Below are 17,465 nucleotides of genomic sequence, written 5' to 3' on the forward strand. Positions count from 1 at the left end.
AGAAATTGAAGGCTGTTTTGAAGCTCTTTGTGAGGCAGAAGTTTGTAGATTTCTGTAATTCAGAAAAATCTCATTTTCAGTGATGTAATGCGGAACAAATGCCACATTGTTTACATTGTAAAGTATAATTGTAAACATCCATTTTGATTATATTTGTTGAACTGACTTTAATTTAACCAATTAATCTAATTTAATTCATCTAATTATTATGAACTTAATGGTCTTAAAATAGTCTTCATATATATATATAAATATATGTATGTGTGTGTGTGTGTGTGGGTGTGTCTATTTGTTTGTGTGTTTGTGTGTGTGTTTGTGAGTGTGTGTGGGTGTGTCTTTGTTTGTGTCTCTATTTGTTTGTGTGTCTGTGTGTGTTTGTGTGTCTGTGTGTGTCTGTGTGTGTGTGTGTGTTTGTTTGTGTTTGTGTGTGTCTATTTGTGTGTGTGTCTGCGTTTATGTGTGTGTCTAAAGTGCATTTGTAAAGTAACATTTTAAACATGATAATATTTGCACTGAATCTCATGTAATTCTCTGATCAATTTGATTAATCGTGTTAATTTTAATGGTCTTAAAATACACAAAAATATTTTTAAGAATTACACTTTCAATTTCATAACATAATTTACATTAAATTGAATTCAGTCATTTTTAACTAAATTAAATGATGAAACATGAGATATTTTATGCTTTATTCATTTGATTTTGTTAACAAATATTACAAATTAAAACATTCGTTAAAAGCCTTTTTGAGTGATATTTTTTGTTTGTTTGTTTGTTTATTTCTTTTTTGTTTAGTGTATTCTTAATTTTCTTCATGTAAAATAGAATTTCTTCTTAATAAACCAAACCTGATGATCCATGCATTTTTGAATGAGTGACCTAGTAAAAATGTAGATTCTTAAATATTTCTGGTTTGTTTTATTTCTAAATAGTCTTTGTTAAAAATGTTCTAAATCATAAAATGTTGTTTATTCCATGTTTAAATTAGATTGTGAATCCCAGATTGCAAACACTTTAAATATCAATGTGTTCTTCTGTCATTGACCCTGTAGACAACACCGCGGGCATCAGGACGCAGCGTTCTGGATTTAACCGTCAGGAGCAAAACGTTTACCTGTTACCCATCCTGGTGGTGGACAGCGGCCCTCCCGCCCTCAGCAGCACGGGAACACTCACCATACACGTGTGCAGCTGCGACACGGACGGATCTATCCAGTCCTGCAACGCCACGGCTTACGTCATGTCCGCGGCGCTCAGTCCCGGCGCTCTTATCGCACTGCTGGTCTGCATCCTCATTCTCATAGGTAAAACATCTAAAGCATACAGCAGATCATACATGGAAGATTATCAGTTATTTTATCAGTAACGAAAAGATGATGTTTTATTTTTATTTTTTATTCTTACTGGAATCCCAGCTTAAAATGCTCCACTATAAGTAAATCATTCGAAGGCTGTCTGGGTGTCTCCTAAGCAACCAAATTGTCCCGGTTGCTAGGGAGGGTAGAGTCACATGGGGTAACCTCCTCGTGGTGGTGATTAGTGGTTCTCTCAATGGGGCGTGTGGTCAGTTGTGTGTGGATCGTGGAGAGTAGCATGAGCCTCCACATGCTGCGAGTCTCCGCGGTGTCATGCACAACGAGTCACGTGATCAGATGAAGCTTGATTCACGATCATGATTGACGCTCTCAGAAGCGGAGGCAACTGTGCAAAATGCATCAGATGTGTTACTAGGGTTTTATCCAAAATCCCTAACCTATGTCAAAATGTATTAAATATAACATCTACAAAAAAGTTAGAGTTCTTGCAAACTCTTGCAAATTTTCCGCAAATCTGCTAATCATTATTTTCACATGCAAATGAGGTTACAAACCTTTGGCGACAACGAACAGTTTGCGTATGAAAACTAATAAGTGGAGAATAGATCTTTTTTTAAGTCTATCTATCTATCTGTCTGTCTGTCTGTCTGTCATCTATCTATCTATCTATCTATCTATCTATCTATCTATCTATCTATCTATCTATCTGTCTGTCTGTCTGTCTGTCTGTCTGTCTGTCTTTCTATCTATCTGTCTGTCTGTCTATCTGTCATCTATCTATCTATCTATCTATCTATCTATCTATCTATCTATCTATCTATCTGTCTGTCTGTCATCTATCTATCTATCTGTCTGTCTGTCATCTATCTGTCTGTCTGTCTATCTGTCTGTCTGTCTGTCATCTATCTATCTATCTGTCTGTCTGTCTGTATGTCTGTCTGTCTGTATGTCTCTCATCTATCTATCTGTCTGTCTGTCATCTATCTATCTATCTGTCTGTCTGTCTATCTATCTGTCTGTCTGTCTGTATGTCTGTCTGTCTGTATGTCTGTCTTTCTATCTATCTGTCTGTCTGTCTATCTGTCATCTATCTATCTATCTATCTATCTATCTATCTATCTATCTATCTATCTATCTATCTATCTATCTATCTGTCTGTCTGTCATCTATCTATCTATCTGTCTGTCTGTCATCTATCTGTCTGTCTGTCTATCTGTCTGTCTGTCTGTCATCTATCTATCTATCTGTCTGTCTGTCTGTATGTCTGTCTGTCTGTATGTCTGTCTTTCTATCTATCTGTCTGTCTGTCTATCTGTCATCTATCTATCTATCTATCTATCTATCTATCTATCTGTCTGTCTGTCATCTATCTATCTATCTGTCTGTCTGTCATCTATCTGTCTGTCTGTCTATCTGTCTGTCTGTCTGTCATCTATCTATCTATCTGTCTGTCTGTCTGTATGTCTGTCTGTCTGTATGTCTCTCATCTATCTATCTGTCTGTCTGTCATCTATCTATCTATCTGTCTGTCTGTCATCTATCTGTCTGTCTGTCTATCTGTCTGTCTGTCTGTCATCTATCTATCTATCTGTCTGTCTGTCTGTATGTCTGTCTGTCTGTATGTCTCTCATCTATCTATCTGTCTGTCTGTCATCTATCTATCTATCTGTCTGTCTGTCATCTATCTGTCTGTCTGTCTATCTGTCTGTCTGTCTGTCATCTATCTATCTATCTGTCTGTCTGTCTGTATGTCTGTCTGTCTGTATGTCTCTCATCTATCTGTCTGTCTGTCTGTCATCTATCTATCTATCTGTCTGTCTGTCTGTATGTCTGTCTGTCTGTATGTCTCTCATCTATCTATCTGTCTGTCTGTCATCTATCTATCTATCTGTCTGTCTGTCTATCTATCTGTCTGTCTGTCTGTCTGTCATCTATCTATCTGTCTGTCTGTCTATCTGTCTGTCTGTCATCTATCTATCTATCTATCTATCTATCTATCTATCTATCTGTCCGTCTGTCATTTATCTGTCTGTCTGTCTATCTGTTTGTCTGCCTGTCATCTATCTATCTGTCTGTCTGTCTGTATGTCTATCTGTCTGTATGTCTCTCATCTATCTATCTGTCTGTCTGTCATCTATCTATCTGTCTGTCTGTCTGTCTATCTGTCTGTCTGTCTGTCTGTCATCTATCTATCTGTCTGTCTGTCATCTATCTATCTGTCTGTCTGTATGTCTGTCTGTCTGTCATCTATCTGTCTGTCTGTCATTTATCTATCTGTCTGTCTGTCATCTATCTGTCTGTCTGTCATCTATCTGTCTGTCTGTATGTCTGTCTGTCTGTCTCTCATCTATCTATCTGTCTGTCTGTCTCTCTATCTGTCTGTCTGTAAACTATCCATCTATCTGTCTGTCTATCCATCTATCTGTCTGTCTGTCATTTATCTATCTGTCTGTCTTTCTGTCTGTCATCTATCTGTCTGTCTATCTGTCTGTCTGTCATCTATCTGTCTGTCTGTATGTCTGTCTGTCTGTCTGTCTCTCATCTATCTATCTGTCTGTCTGTCTCTCTATCTGTCTGTCTGTAAACTATCCATCTATCTGTCTGTCTATCCATCTATCTGTCTGTCTGTCTGTCTATAATTTATCTATCTGTCTGTCTTTAATCTTTCTATCTATCCATCCATCCATCCGTCGGTCCGTCCGTCCGTCCGTCTGTCTATCTATCTATTTACCTATCTATCTATCTATCGGTCTGTCTGTCTGTCTGTCTATAATCTATCCATCCCATGCTACTCCATTAGCATACTGTTTCTGTATACTATATTGTAGGGAAGTATGCATATTCAGATGTAGCAATGCCGTTTAACAGTATTGAACTTATGGTGCATTCATGTTATGTTTGAAATACCATAATTACGAGATTCTGAACTGTCAAAAGCATTTGTGTCTTCATAGAACCTGTAATTACAAGATTTAAACTCGGAAAGTTCCGACATGCAACCAACTGTTGAAGATAATTTACATATAGACTTATTGATATTACATTGTTAACTAGAGGTTAATTAATGAATTAATGTTTGATAAATATTTTGCAGTAATCGACAACAAAGCCATTTTGCCGTTACGAGTGATGAAAAGCTCCGAGTAGAATTTCTGAGTTGCAATAATTTCAAAATGACATGAACGCAGCATTAGTTTGAGGAATCTGTCGGTTGAGACACGCTGCATTCTACATTTCAGGACAAAAATAGCCATTTTTAATCTAATTGAATTACGTAATTGTTTGATTTGTTGTAAAACTTGTTTTATAAATTCTACAGTAAATCACGTTCCAATTCAACATCCTTCAAGTTCATGAAAGAAAGGGAGAATATTCTTAATTTTGGAATTTTGCCCGACACTTTTATGTTTACTTCCAAATGCTGCTGTTGTATCTTTTAATAGTTCGTCATCATTATTTTAAATCTTTTCCATGAGTTCAAATGCAGGAGGATGCAACAAAAACAAAACTAAAATGACATAAAAGCTGATTAATATTTCATCTGGCGTCCTCCGCTGACTCTACCGTCGCACATCCTCGATCAGGTGAAAGCTTTTGTTTAGTCGGAGAGTGCACACAATCTGGGCCTGAATGAGTGACATGCAGCCTCTCTACTGGAGTAAGGGTGAGTTGAGAGTTGAGAGATGCTTGGGACGGAAACAGCCGCATCAGCAACGCTGTCCCAGTGGAGCACGCATGCTTTAAATAGACCGACTTTACCAGATATCCACGGCCATTCCCGTGTAGAAGATCCGTTAGTTTGCTGTTCTGTTGCCATCGCTGAAAGTTTTATGACTCACTGCTCTCTCTCTCAGTATATCTCTTTTTATTTCTCTCCTCGACGTAAGCGACGTGAATCGTTCGCAGTCCACTAAGCAGAAGTCTTTTTTTCTTGTATGCTCATACGGTGCATTTTTCCAGAAGAAAATAATTTCTGTGTCTTGCACAGGTCATCAAGCAAATCCCTTGCTCTTTAATTAGTGCTGTTTGTTAAGGTCAGCATCGCTTTCGTTATTGTTTACACTACGGGTAGGGATTTCCCGGTATTTTAGGTCTTGAGCACCGTGGTGGGAACGTAGCCCCCATATACCATGCAGCCCTCGGATAGGATTCAATGTGTCATCATCCAAACCTTCCTCGAACCCCTATCATTGTTATTAGATACATTTTTGACATGATAAGGAGGGAATGAAAACAAATTACTGCCTAATTAGCTACAAACAAACAACCCCTCCATCAGCGATGTGAGGAATCCATTTGGGCGCAGCGAGACATCTGCACACATCCGTCCAAATTACAGCCCATCTGCTGCCCAAGGGTGAATTAGCCTTCTTGTCGGGTCCGTTTATCCGAACATCTGTACGGCAAGGAGTCACCACATGTTTCACGAGGGAAGGAACATAATATGGTTCTTCGCCCGTGGCTTTAGTACGACCATGAACCTGATGTCCCGGTGGGTGTCGGGATTCGTAGCTCATTCCAGACGGATGAACTCTGTCACTGTGTCTGTTAGATCAGTGGTTTCCAACTGGTTTTGCTTGGGGACCCATCACATTGTCCCATTTAGAAATCTAATATATGGCCATCAGTGTCAGAAATTAACTTTTAGATTAAGAGGCTATATTTCCCCCCTTGATTTGAGGCATTTTTTGCCCCCACAGTTTTGTTGGCATTTTTGCACCAAGCCCCTCTTTATTTCTGACCCTGACGGCAATATATTTAAACACAAGTATAATACAGATGTTTACGTATGGTTTGAACTGATTTTACTCACATAGTTGTACATATTTATATGTAATGCAACCGGTCCTGCTCAACACGATTCGAGCGGGAGTCGAACCGGGATCATACGGCATGGGAGGCGGGCGCTAACGTGGAGGCTAAAGGCTATAGCCCCTAGCGTCAGTCGCTAGTGCATCTCTTGAGGCCAGAGCAAGCGTGCCGCACAAGCCCTCAAAAGTGAAGCCAAAATGTCTCGATCGCCCCCCGGTGGCTGGTCCTAGTATAGGTCATAAGCCCCGCCTCCCCATGTTATTCAACGGGACGTGAGACCAACTAAACAATTAAATTACACTTCACATATCTTTTTTCCAAAGATAGTTTCTGTCATTTACTGTCGTTTCTATCACGTTGATGTTGTTTGTTTTCAAAATAAGTTTGTTATAAAAACGCTGCTGTGACATCATGATTGACAGCTGTGATTGACAGGTTCTCTGAGCGAAGTAGTCACTGAAGCACCAACTGACTTTTTTTCGGGATCTTCGGAGGACTGAGGAGATTGGAGCTTTAAATTTTATATCTAAATTTCTATAATTAATTATTTCACAGCGTCATAAGTCAAAAGTCAAAAGTGCAGGGGCGTGTGCTCGCGATTGATTCAGCGAGAGTGAGGGTGGGGCCTTGATTTTGCGGCTTTACTTCCTGCTCACTACTGCGCAGGTCTGGTCCCGAAATCGCAACTGTGCAGACTCAAGTCCCAAGATGTCAGCGCCATATCGGGACACTGGCGGCTTCAGTTCTCACCAATGGAAAAGAGCGATGGGGCGTCGGCCATAATTTTTTACAGTCTATGGGCCAGAGTACTGAGGTTAACTCATATCGCACAGCTATGACCTATCAGCTGATTCCCATTGCATAACATATACTGTATTTCAAAATACTACAAAAATGGTTGGTTTCATATGTGTAGCATTGGTCATAATTTCCTAAATCATGGCCCAAATATATGAACTGTTATTTTACATATACTGTGTGTTCATAAATGACCATATGTCCGATAAAACAGAACCACAATTGTTTACTGTGCAAAAGTCAACAAAAAATATCCCTACTTCCAATCAAAAACCAAAAGAAATGTATTAATTTTACCAACTGCACAGGTCCAGCGATTTGAGTTATTAACATAACAGCGTTGATGACACTTCCTCAGCTGTCGTACGTCCTTCAACTATTTGATTACGCATTGTGTCATGTATACTTGAGCAGAAAGACTGACAAGGCTAAATCCCTCTGTGGCTTAAATATATACTGAATAATTGGCACAATTCGCATTGTGGTCGACACACACCATTTTTTCCCTCGCATCTTTTCAATACACAGCTAGTCTATTCTCCCATTGTCTCCAGCTGTGTACTGAGACTCATTTAGTATGCATCATGCACTGCAAATGCAGTCCGTGTAACTCAATTCTCTTTACCTGGCTCAAGGCCATTAAGAATGCTTGATCATGCCAAAATCGAAGAACAACATGAAGGGACAGCGTGGTCAAAGACTTATCTGCCACAGGTTTTGGGAAAATATGGAATCAAAGAGCAAAAGAGCTGTGTATTTCTGTATAGAGTTTCTGCCTATAGGTAAATGTGTGTAAGTGCGTACAGTATACCCATATTTGGAGACCACAACTATATCCACAACGTCATCTGCAATTGGATTTGCTTGCATATCTGTAAAGTGCAGTCGTATAAAGAATGCCACTGGAGACTGGAAAATACCTATCCACCTATTACTCTTAAGATTATGTATATCAATTGCACATGTACTGTTGTTGATGACAAATCATTGACATCTCTAAATGTACCCAGTCTCACTTGTCTGCTTTCCTCGCTAACATGGAACATTCTCTGCTATCTAAGTGCTCTAAAAGTTCTCTCAAAGTTGGGAACAAATGTTCTTGCAGTAGCGTTAATAGAACGTTCTTTCAACATTTTCTATCGTTAATATAACGTTACTGGAACGTTCTTTAAATGTTACTAAATTGTAAAAAAAAAAAACGTTTTTTTATGGTCAAACGTTTCAAGAATGTTCCTAAAACCAAGAACAAATGTTCTTAAAAAAAAAAAAAAAAAACTGGACGTTTTGAATATTTCCAGAACTTTCAAATAACATTTTAACAACCTATAGGGAAGGTTAGGAAATTAGAGCGTAACATTGTTAGCGGGGCAGCTCGCATACGTCATGCGTACATATGCTATGTCTTTGACTGTTGTGCTGTATCTTGCCGGTTTTCACATTCTTGTTGCGCACCGTTTAGGTTTTTAACGCAAAATGCATTCGTTCTAAATATCTCTTAAAACTTCATATTAACCTTATAATGCCGCATGTATCAAATATGATATACAATGTTTGACGGCTGCTGAAAAGTCAAAAAAACACATGGGATGTAAGTTTCACATGTTTATGGCACCATCTAGTGGTTATTTGTGAAAAAGGTGGTTTCAATGTTTATATCGATCCATTTAAAATTCTGGCGGACTTGTGTGAAAGCGACTCTTATGTTGGGATAAACAACAGCTGATTTAAACAAACTAAAAGTAACAGTAATGATTATATTGTTACTGGTATATTAAAATGAGTATTTACCAAATATAAGCAACTTGTGCTTGGTTAAACTTTTGTATATTATTTTATTTTAAAAAAGCCAGTTGAAAGGGGGCCTGTGTAGCTCAGTGGTAAAAGACGCTGGCTACCACCCCTGGGGTTTGCCAGTTTGAATACCAGGGCGTGCTGAGTGACTCCAGCCAGGTCTCCTAAGCAACCAAATTGGCCCGGTTGCTAGGGAGGGTAGAGTCCCATGGGGTAACCTCCTCGTGGTCACTATCATGTGGTTAGTTCTCGGTGGGGTGCGTGGTGAGTTGTGCGTGGATGCTGCGGTGGATGGCGTGTAGCCTCCACACACGCTATGTCTCCGTGGCAACGCACTCAACAAGCCACGTGATAAGATGCACGGGTTGACGTCTCAGACGCGGAGGCAACTGGGATTCATCCTCTGCCACCCGGGTACGTCATGCCGGGGGCTCCCCGGCCTGTGAGAACAAGAGCGGAATGTGACAGGGCGGAGGGCGGGGCCGGGTCGTAATTCCGCCCACCCGTCCCCTAATCAGGCTAATCAAGCCTCAGAGAGGGATAAAGGCAGACTGGAAGATGCAGTGTGAAAGAGAGAGTTTCCGACACCTTTGTGTGTTTGTCTTTCTGTTTTAGTTTTATGTTAATATATGATTTATATTATCAAGCCGGTTCTCGCCGCCTCCTTTCCATGAATCCCTTTAATCTCTTTACAATTGCATTCTAGCATTTTTTTAATAAACAAATGAAAGTATAATATTAATACTTCTTTTGCGCAACATGAAAGGAACGTTCTGAAACTCCAGCGGCATGCGGCTGTCACGAACCCCGCTCCCTCGCTCCGCCCCCTCGAGCTTCCACGCTCGTTCCGCCCCCTCGAGCTCGCACGCTCGTTTTGCTCCCTCGAGCTTCCACGCTCGTTTTGCTCCTAAAAGCTCTCATGCTCGTTAGCAGGTCTCCCTCCTCGGGCTCACATGCCCGCTCCCAATCGCCAGAACATTATGTACACCTGCACTCGTCTCATCTCCACATTAGTTTCACCTGTACTCGTCTCATCACCTTTCATTGTTTACACCTGCACTTTCCCCTATATATATCACTGCCCTTTCGTCTCACGCCTGTTGGTTAATGTGTTTAGTTTCCCGTCTCTTTGCCCCCCGCTAGTCTCGTCTAGTTTTGTACTCCTCTAGTTACCCCTTAGCTTGCCAGCTCCCCTTGTTCCCCTGTCTTTTGCTCCCCCTAGTCCCGGCTTCGACCTCCCCACTCTCGTTGACCACTCTCTCCCGGATTTGCCCCTTTACTCGACTTTGTTTTCCCGGCTTTTGACCCTACGCTTCCCTCGACAACTCTTCTCTGGATTTGCCCTGTTTGTACTTTTGCCTGCACTGCTATTAAATAAAAGCAGTTTCCTCCGACATTGTGACTGTCTCATCTTGTGTGTGTGTGTGCGGGTTACAGCGGCAGCCCCTGGAGTGGAAATTGCCATATCAGATTTATTTGTCATTTTCAGAGAGGGCCGAGTGTTGTGTTCATTTGCGACGTGTTTATACACAGCTTTGTCAGGTTTCATATTGTTGGAGCAGCCTGCAAATCTCTGTGTTAGATGGATCGTCCACTCTGAGCAAAATTAGCTTCAACCTCACAGCTAGAGCTCTCAGACTTTAATACACTGTTATGTGTTTCCTTCTAGAGGAAAAGTCATCTATAAACAAGCCATGCAAGCTACCAGTGTGCCATATGTCTGCTGCACTAGAAATATATATATATACTTTATCTGCCATCAGTTGTGTGTGTGCGTAGCACGCAAGAGTGTTTTGTCCTCAAATACACTTTTTTTGTGCTTATATAACTCGCACTCTTGTACCTTTCAGAAAGCAATAGACTGTGAAGTTCACAAAGGAGTCTGGAAATTGACATATGTCAGTTCAAGCATATCAAATAGGTTTTCGCAGAATTGCTTTATGTTAACCGTTCTCTGACGGCAGACTTGTTAAGCACTAAACATGATCAATTGACGTACTGTATATCAGACCGGAGTTTTTGTAGTGGTTTGAGTTCAAGTGCACGGTAAATAAAGTGCTTTTTCATAAATTGCACTGCTTTTTTGTCCTCAAGGGACCCAGACTTTCTTTTTTGTCCTCTTTTAAGGACATTTGGGTTTTTTTATGAACTGCTCCAAGACCATATATGACACAGATTTATTTTTCCTCGGGAGGACATATCAGAACATTTGTCACTTACTGTATTGGAGAGACAAAACTAAGTGAATGGGTAAAAAAAAAATAGGTCAATATTTTGTATGAAATATGTCACTTTCCTATGAAACTTTGGGGAAAACTTTAATTATTGCAGTCTATATATATATATATGTATATGCAGTACTGTGCAAAAGGCACATAAGACGTTTCACAAAAGTATTTGTCTTAAGATGGTTATTTATATCTTCAGCTTTAGTGTGTCAATAGGAAATATAAATGTTAGACTCCCAAACATTACTTTAGCAAATCGATTAGAATAGAAGAACAGGGATCTCTGCAACAGATGTCATGACCCCCACAAAGCCCCCCCGAACATTGTGTCAATCTGAGATTACATAAAGAGACAGAAGCAATTGAGACAGAATAAATAGAGAGAAGAACTGTGGCGAATTCTCCAAGACGCTTGAAACATCCTATCTGCCAACCGGGCTGGACTGGGAAGAGAAATCGGCCTGGGATTTTACATGGCATCTGGCCCAACTGTTGAGCGGGTGTTGGGAGCCAAATGTTGTTGAGTGTGGGGGGGTAATAATGCTGCGGCCCATTTGGCACGTTTCGTGGTCGAACCACCGGCCCGCTCGGTTCTCCCGATGGACATTCCGCCCCTGATCGGTACAATAGTGCGTCGGCCCACCGGGAAAATGCCCGGTATGCCAGATTACCAGTCCAGCCCTGCCTGCCAACAACCAAGAAAAACTGTGTCCAGGTGTATTTAGGAGAATTGGGGCTGTTTTAAAGGCAAAGGTGGTCACAACGAATACTGATGCTGCTTTCTTTGTTTACTGGACTTTGTATGACATTAAGTGATCAATGAAAACTATTTATGTCATTATTTTTAAAGACATCCTCACTATGCAACATTTTTCACAAGTGCCTAAAACCTTGGCACAGTATTGTGTGTGTGTGTGTGTGTGTGGGTGTATATATAGTATTTCTTTATTAAAAGTTGTCTCCAAAACAGCTGTAAGGACCCAAAAATTCACCCCAAAAGTCTTCTGTTGAACACAAGAGGGGAAATTGTAAATAATGTTAATGACGCTGCTCTTTTTTCTTTCATTACAACATCAGTGAATGGTGACTGAGTCTGACTGTCAGTCCCTACTATTCATTCCTAACATCTCCTTTTGTGTGACTCTCTTTCTTCAGCAGAACACAAATTAAGATTTTTAGAAGAATATTTCAGCTCTGTAGGTCCATACAATGCAAGTGAATGGGTGCCAAAACTTTTATGCTACAAAAAGTATGTAAATGCATCATAAATTAATCCATAAGACTCCAGTGGTTTAATCCATGCATTCAGAAGTGATATAATAGATGTGGGGGAGAAACAGATCAATATTTAAGTGATAGTAATTCTTCTCCGTACCAGTAGGGGGCGATATCTGTTTCTCACCCACACCTATCAAATCACTTCTGAAGATGTGGATTATACCACTGGAGTCATATGGATTACTTTTATGCTGATTGATATGATTTTTGGAGCTTCAAAATTTTGGCACCCATTCACTTGCATTGTATGGACCTACAGAGCTGAGATATTCTTCTAAAAATCTTAATTAGTGTTCTGCAGAACAGAATGAAGTAATCAACAGAATTACTGTATCACTTCATCGATTAACAGCAAACAGACATACATATGTTTTTTTATTTATTATATATAAATATATTATAATAAGTCAGTAACTGTAATCTAATTACATACATTTTAATATAAAATAATGCATTGTAGTCCTATTTGACTAAAAAGTGATTAGGTTACAGTAACTAATTAATTTGTAATCAGATTACACCCAATACTGTTCATGAAATAGTTGAGAGACAAAAACTGCTGTATAATGTGTATCCTCAGAATCCATCTAAAAAGTTTTTTTCTAGCTTAATAAGGAGAAAATAAAGCTGTGTTTGGGGGAAGTGAGGCCACTTCCCCAACTTGCATGATATTTTAAAATATATTTCAATAAGAAAGTCTCCTACTAATTAAAACGAGAACTTTCCTAACATGTCTCTTAAAACGGCGGATTCGTAAGTGCTCCTTAGCAGTGTTGTGCTCTCTTTTAGTCCAACTTCTTCTAAAGCAGGCTTTGATTTTGTCCTCGGATGGAAAGATGAAAGAATGTCGAGCTGGCCCCAAAACGTTTCACTCACAAGATTACAACACGAGCCAAGACAATGCCACTCTTACAGCAGTTATAATTATGTCAAATGGACAGCCTTTGATCAGACATGTACCTTGGGGGAAACTTGCTTAATGAAATATTCAGATAATCACCTATTGTATGTGAACTTTGTGACATATGTGGTGCAATGAGGTTCGTATATAGTAAGTCACTATGCCATTAAAAGCACAAACAAACTCATCATGAAAAGTGTTACGTAGATGGATAGTGTATGGAGTTGGCAGACACATTCAGTATCGTCACTTTCCTTGTATTTCAAATGCAGTTGTAAGGATTTGCTCACATGTAGTAATAACAGTGTGGACAACAATGTGTCATGTCTGTCGGTTTGCAAGGTTAGAATACGCAAATAAGGGGGGGTTCGCACGATATGTGAGCAAACCGTTTGTCTGTGTTCCGCAACAGCTTTCGGGTCCGTGAATAACATTTAACGTGCGAGTAAGGGCAGCCGGTGGACTTTCTAGTGCCCCCTAGGGTAAGTTGGTGCCTCCCTACGTAGTCTGCTTATAGGGAGCGGCGGTACTGGTCCTCTGGGAACCAAACAAAAATGAACATACTTTTGCCTCCTTTAGGGTACGAATATGTTCTCAAAACAAGGGTGCCACCCTAGTGATTGCCTTTGTATCTTAGACAGTGTTGGGGTTTTTTTCAGAGAGTATGACTGGATAATCAAAAAACAAACATTTTATTAGTTGGACTTTTCTACAAGCGATAAAAGAGATTTTCAGCACATCTATGCATGTTCAACAACAGAGAGCTTATGTGTATTTAAAATGACACTTACTGATCAAACATATGAATGACTGTATCTGATCACAAATGCATTAATTCAGATAATTCATTGTGGATTACAGCTTGATTGGTTTATTGGGAGTGATGCCACTTTTGTTTTCTGTCTCATTAATTTATGAAGGGATTGTTTTTCTTTTCAGTTCAGATTTAATTCCTTATTCATTTCTGCTCTTCACCTCGGGTGAAGCTTTGTGAAGTTCTCATGTTTTGTAATCCTTTAATTAAACAGTTCTGACTCTGAATTCTGATTGGATGTGCAGCGTTCAAAGCTGTTGTAAAATACTGATCTATGTGTCTGTCTATCTAGCAACCACTTGCAATGACATAGCAATCACTCAGAACCCCTAGCAATTGACTTTCGATGCCCAAGCAGCCCAAAACACACCTTGCAGACTATCTAGGAACCAGCGAAAACACCTTTGCAACAAGCTTGCAACTACCTAGAACTCAGAAATCCTTAGCAAAAGACTAGCGACACCTTAGCAACCACCTTGCAGCTGCCTAGTAGTTAGAACACATTAGAACACGCATAGCAATTCTGTAGCAACAACTGAAAACACCTTAGTAATCACATAGCAACTGCCTAATACAGTACTAACTCAGAACACAATAGTGAACGCCTAACAAATCCATAGCAACCACTGAAAAAACACCTTAGCAACCATCTAGTACTGATTCATAACACCTTAGCAAACAGCTTGTGATTCCATAGCAACCACTGAAAACACCTTAGCAACCACATGGCAACTGCCTTGTACTTATTTAGAACACATTAGCAAATGCCTGGAGATTCCTTAGCAACCACCTAGCAACTTCCTCCAAAGCAAACACTTAGCAATTCCATAGCAACCACCTTGAAACTGCCTAGTACTCATTCAGAACACCTTAGCAAATGCCTAGTGGTTCCATAGCAACCACCAAAAACACATTAGCAGACGCCCAGCGATTTCATAGCAACTACGGGAAACATCTTAGCAACCACCTAGCAACTGCCTAGTACAAAGTCAGAACACCCAATAAATGCCTAGCAAATCCATAGCAACCACCTAGCACTCACTCATCATAACACCTCAACAAACAGCTAGTGATTCCATAGCAACCACCTAATAACTGCCAAGTACTCACTCAGAACACCTTTAACACATTTCAGTCATGACAACTCTATTGAAGATTTTGCATGTTTATGTGGGTGTGACATATTGATAGAATATTGGTCTTGGTGGACTAGATGTACTAATGCTGCTGCTTCTGCAGAGCAAGTACGGAAACTTGCTACAGCTAGAAAATACACATTCATACCGAGTTAGCATGTGGATATGCTGCTGCTGCTGCTGCACAATGAGACAAAACGCAATACATGCTGCTGCACAAATAGACATAAACAATCCCTGTGTAGCAGATCTAGACAGGTGAAGCTGGGGTGGAGGAGGGTTTCAGAGAACAAAAACTCAGTGCGCTGCAGTGAAACGGCTTATCTGCAAAACTGAGCCATTTAAATGTTAGACAAAGAGAGATACTCAAGTTGATTGTTTACCTGAAAACAAGACCAATCAGCTTACGCCATGCAAGCCCATTGGCTTAACATGTCACATGTGAGCAAGCTGATTGGCTAACAGATAACAAGCCACAGAACCTATCAGCTTGTGCCACATCAAGTTGAATGGCTGAACATTGGTCATGCCTAGCAACCACCGAAAACACCTTAGCAATCAGCTAGCAACTGCCTAGTACTCACTCAGAACACCATAACAAATGCCTAGTGGTTCCATAGCAACCACCAAAAACACATTAGCAGACGCCCAGCAATTTCATAGCAACCACCGAAAACACCTTAGCAACCACCAAGCAACTGCCTAGTACTCACACAGAACACCTTAACAAATGTAAGGCTTGAATCCAATATTAAAATCTTGATCAGATACTGTATATCAATTTCAAAATCATCACTCTCAAAACTCTTCTGCATAAATGCATCAGCATAAATCAATTCCAATGCCATTTTTAAATATCGTTTTTGCCATTTCACACTTTTTCACTTTTCTCTGTTCAGCCCATGAGATTATTCATCAGGCGTTGTTCTGCAAATGCACAAGTTGAAATGCTACAGAAAGGACAAGTCTCTCATTAGAATGAAGACATGAACGTTAAAAAGATCCCAAGCTGCAATCCACTGCCAGGATTAGTTTGTTAATATCCTCCTCGTGTTGTCTACTGAGTGTGCTCCACAGAGAGCAGTCGGCTTCAGCTGTACATGTTGTTTACTGAAGAGTCAATTTGAGGTTAATGGATTTTTCTTCCCTGTTTGAGACAATTTAGATTTCTAATAAGTAATTTTTGAGGCTGTTGCGAAAAGGGGCCTTGACACCTGTGTAGGCTTTGCATATTTAAATAACCTAAATGAATATGTCATAATAGCTTATAGATAAAAAGCTATGCTAAGGTATGTTTACACAATGCACACCTTTAACACACTGATCTTGATGGAGTGAAAATGCAAAGGTTATTTTAGGTAACGTTCCACCCCACAGCTGCGTTGTGAGATTAAAGTCAGTGAGAAATGGCGTTTGCAACCCATTTTACTTCCATAATGTGAACAGATAAAGCAAAGCCGTTGAAGGCATTTACGTGACCTTACATGTTATCGGCTTATTAAGCATAATTGGTGTAAGATCATACAAGTATATGCGCTCAGTGGCAGAACTTGTGGCTGAAGTATTCCTTCAAAAAGTACATAGGGTCAATTTCAGTTTCATGTCGATCTTCTACATTAAGCATAACTCTTTGTTTGTCTCTTTTGGTTTCTTCCAGTCCTGGTGCTGCTCATCTTGACCCTAAAGCGCCACAGGAAAGGTCAGCGCATGTCCGAAGACGAGGAAGACATGCGCGACAACGTCATCAAATACAACGACGAAGGCGGAGGTGAGCAAGACACCCAAGCGTACGACATGAGTGCCCTGCGCAGTCTCTACGACTTCCCCGAGGTCAAGAGCTCAGACTCGGGTCCGGACCTTCGCTCGGTCCCCCAGTGGATCCAAAACCGGGTTGCCGCAGACAAAGGGCCTTCAGACTTCTCCGTCTTCAAAGGCTACATAAGCAAGAAGGTGGAGCAAGCGGACTCAGATTTATCGGTGCCACCCTACGACTCGTTCCAGACGTACGCTTTCGAGGGTACCAGCTCGCCAGCGCTCTCGCTTAGCTCCATCCGTACGTTGTCGACGACATCGGAACAGGACTTCTCCTACCTCAGTGATTGGGGACCTCGCTTCAGGCAACTCGCAGGATACTATGTCCCGAGCCAACCTGAGGAGGAAGGGTCCTAGCACCGTCCTTATCCTGTTCCCTGATGTCCTATACCCCATTCGCAACTACTTTCCTCTCTCGGAAGCCACTCTCACGAGTCTAGGAGCCAATATCTCTCTGTCGTCCTTGCCCAAAGTTCAGAAGTGATATTTTGGAACCCCTGCGTAAAGTGGCGTCGAAAAGTACACTGTGAAAAGTTAAGGACACATATTAAAGGGGATGAGTTCAGGGCAGTGGCACTG

General features: G+C 40.6%; 1 protein-coding gene across 1 annotated transcript in view; it reads left to right on the forward strand.

Moving 5' to 3' along the window:
- The window catches only part of LOC127653911 (cadherin-22-like), a 99,317-nt gene extending 82,074 nt beyond the window's left edge, over positions 1–17,243 (forward strand). Inside the window, exons 10-11 of the mRNA XM_052140761.1 lie at positions 1,053–1,304; positions 16,732–17,243. Of these exons, the coding sequence (XP_051996721.1) occupies positions 1,053–1,304; positions 16,732–17,243 (764 nt within the window). The remainder of the gene's footprint in view (positions 1–1,052; positions 1,305–16,731) is intronic.
- The last annotated feature ends 222 nt before the right edge of the window (positions 17,244–17,465 follow it).

The sequence above is a fragment of the Xyrauchen texanus genome, chromosome 13, assembly GCF_025860055.1.
Source record: "Xyrauchen texanus isolate HMW12.3.18 chromosome 13, RBS_HiC_50CHRs, whole genome shotgun sequence".
Lineage (NCBI taxonomy): Eukaryota > Metazoa > Chordata > Actinopteri > Cypriniformes > Catostomidae > Xyrauchen > Xyrauchen texanus.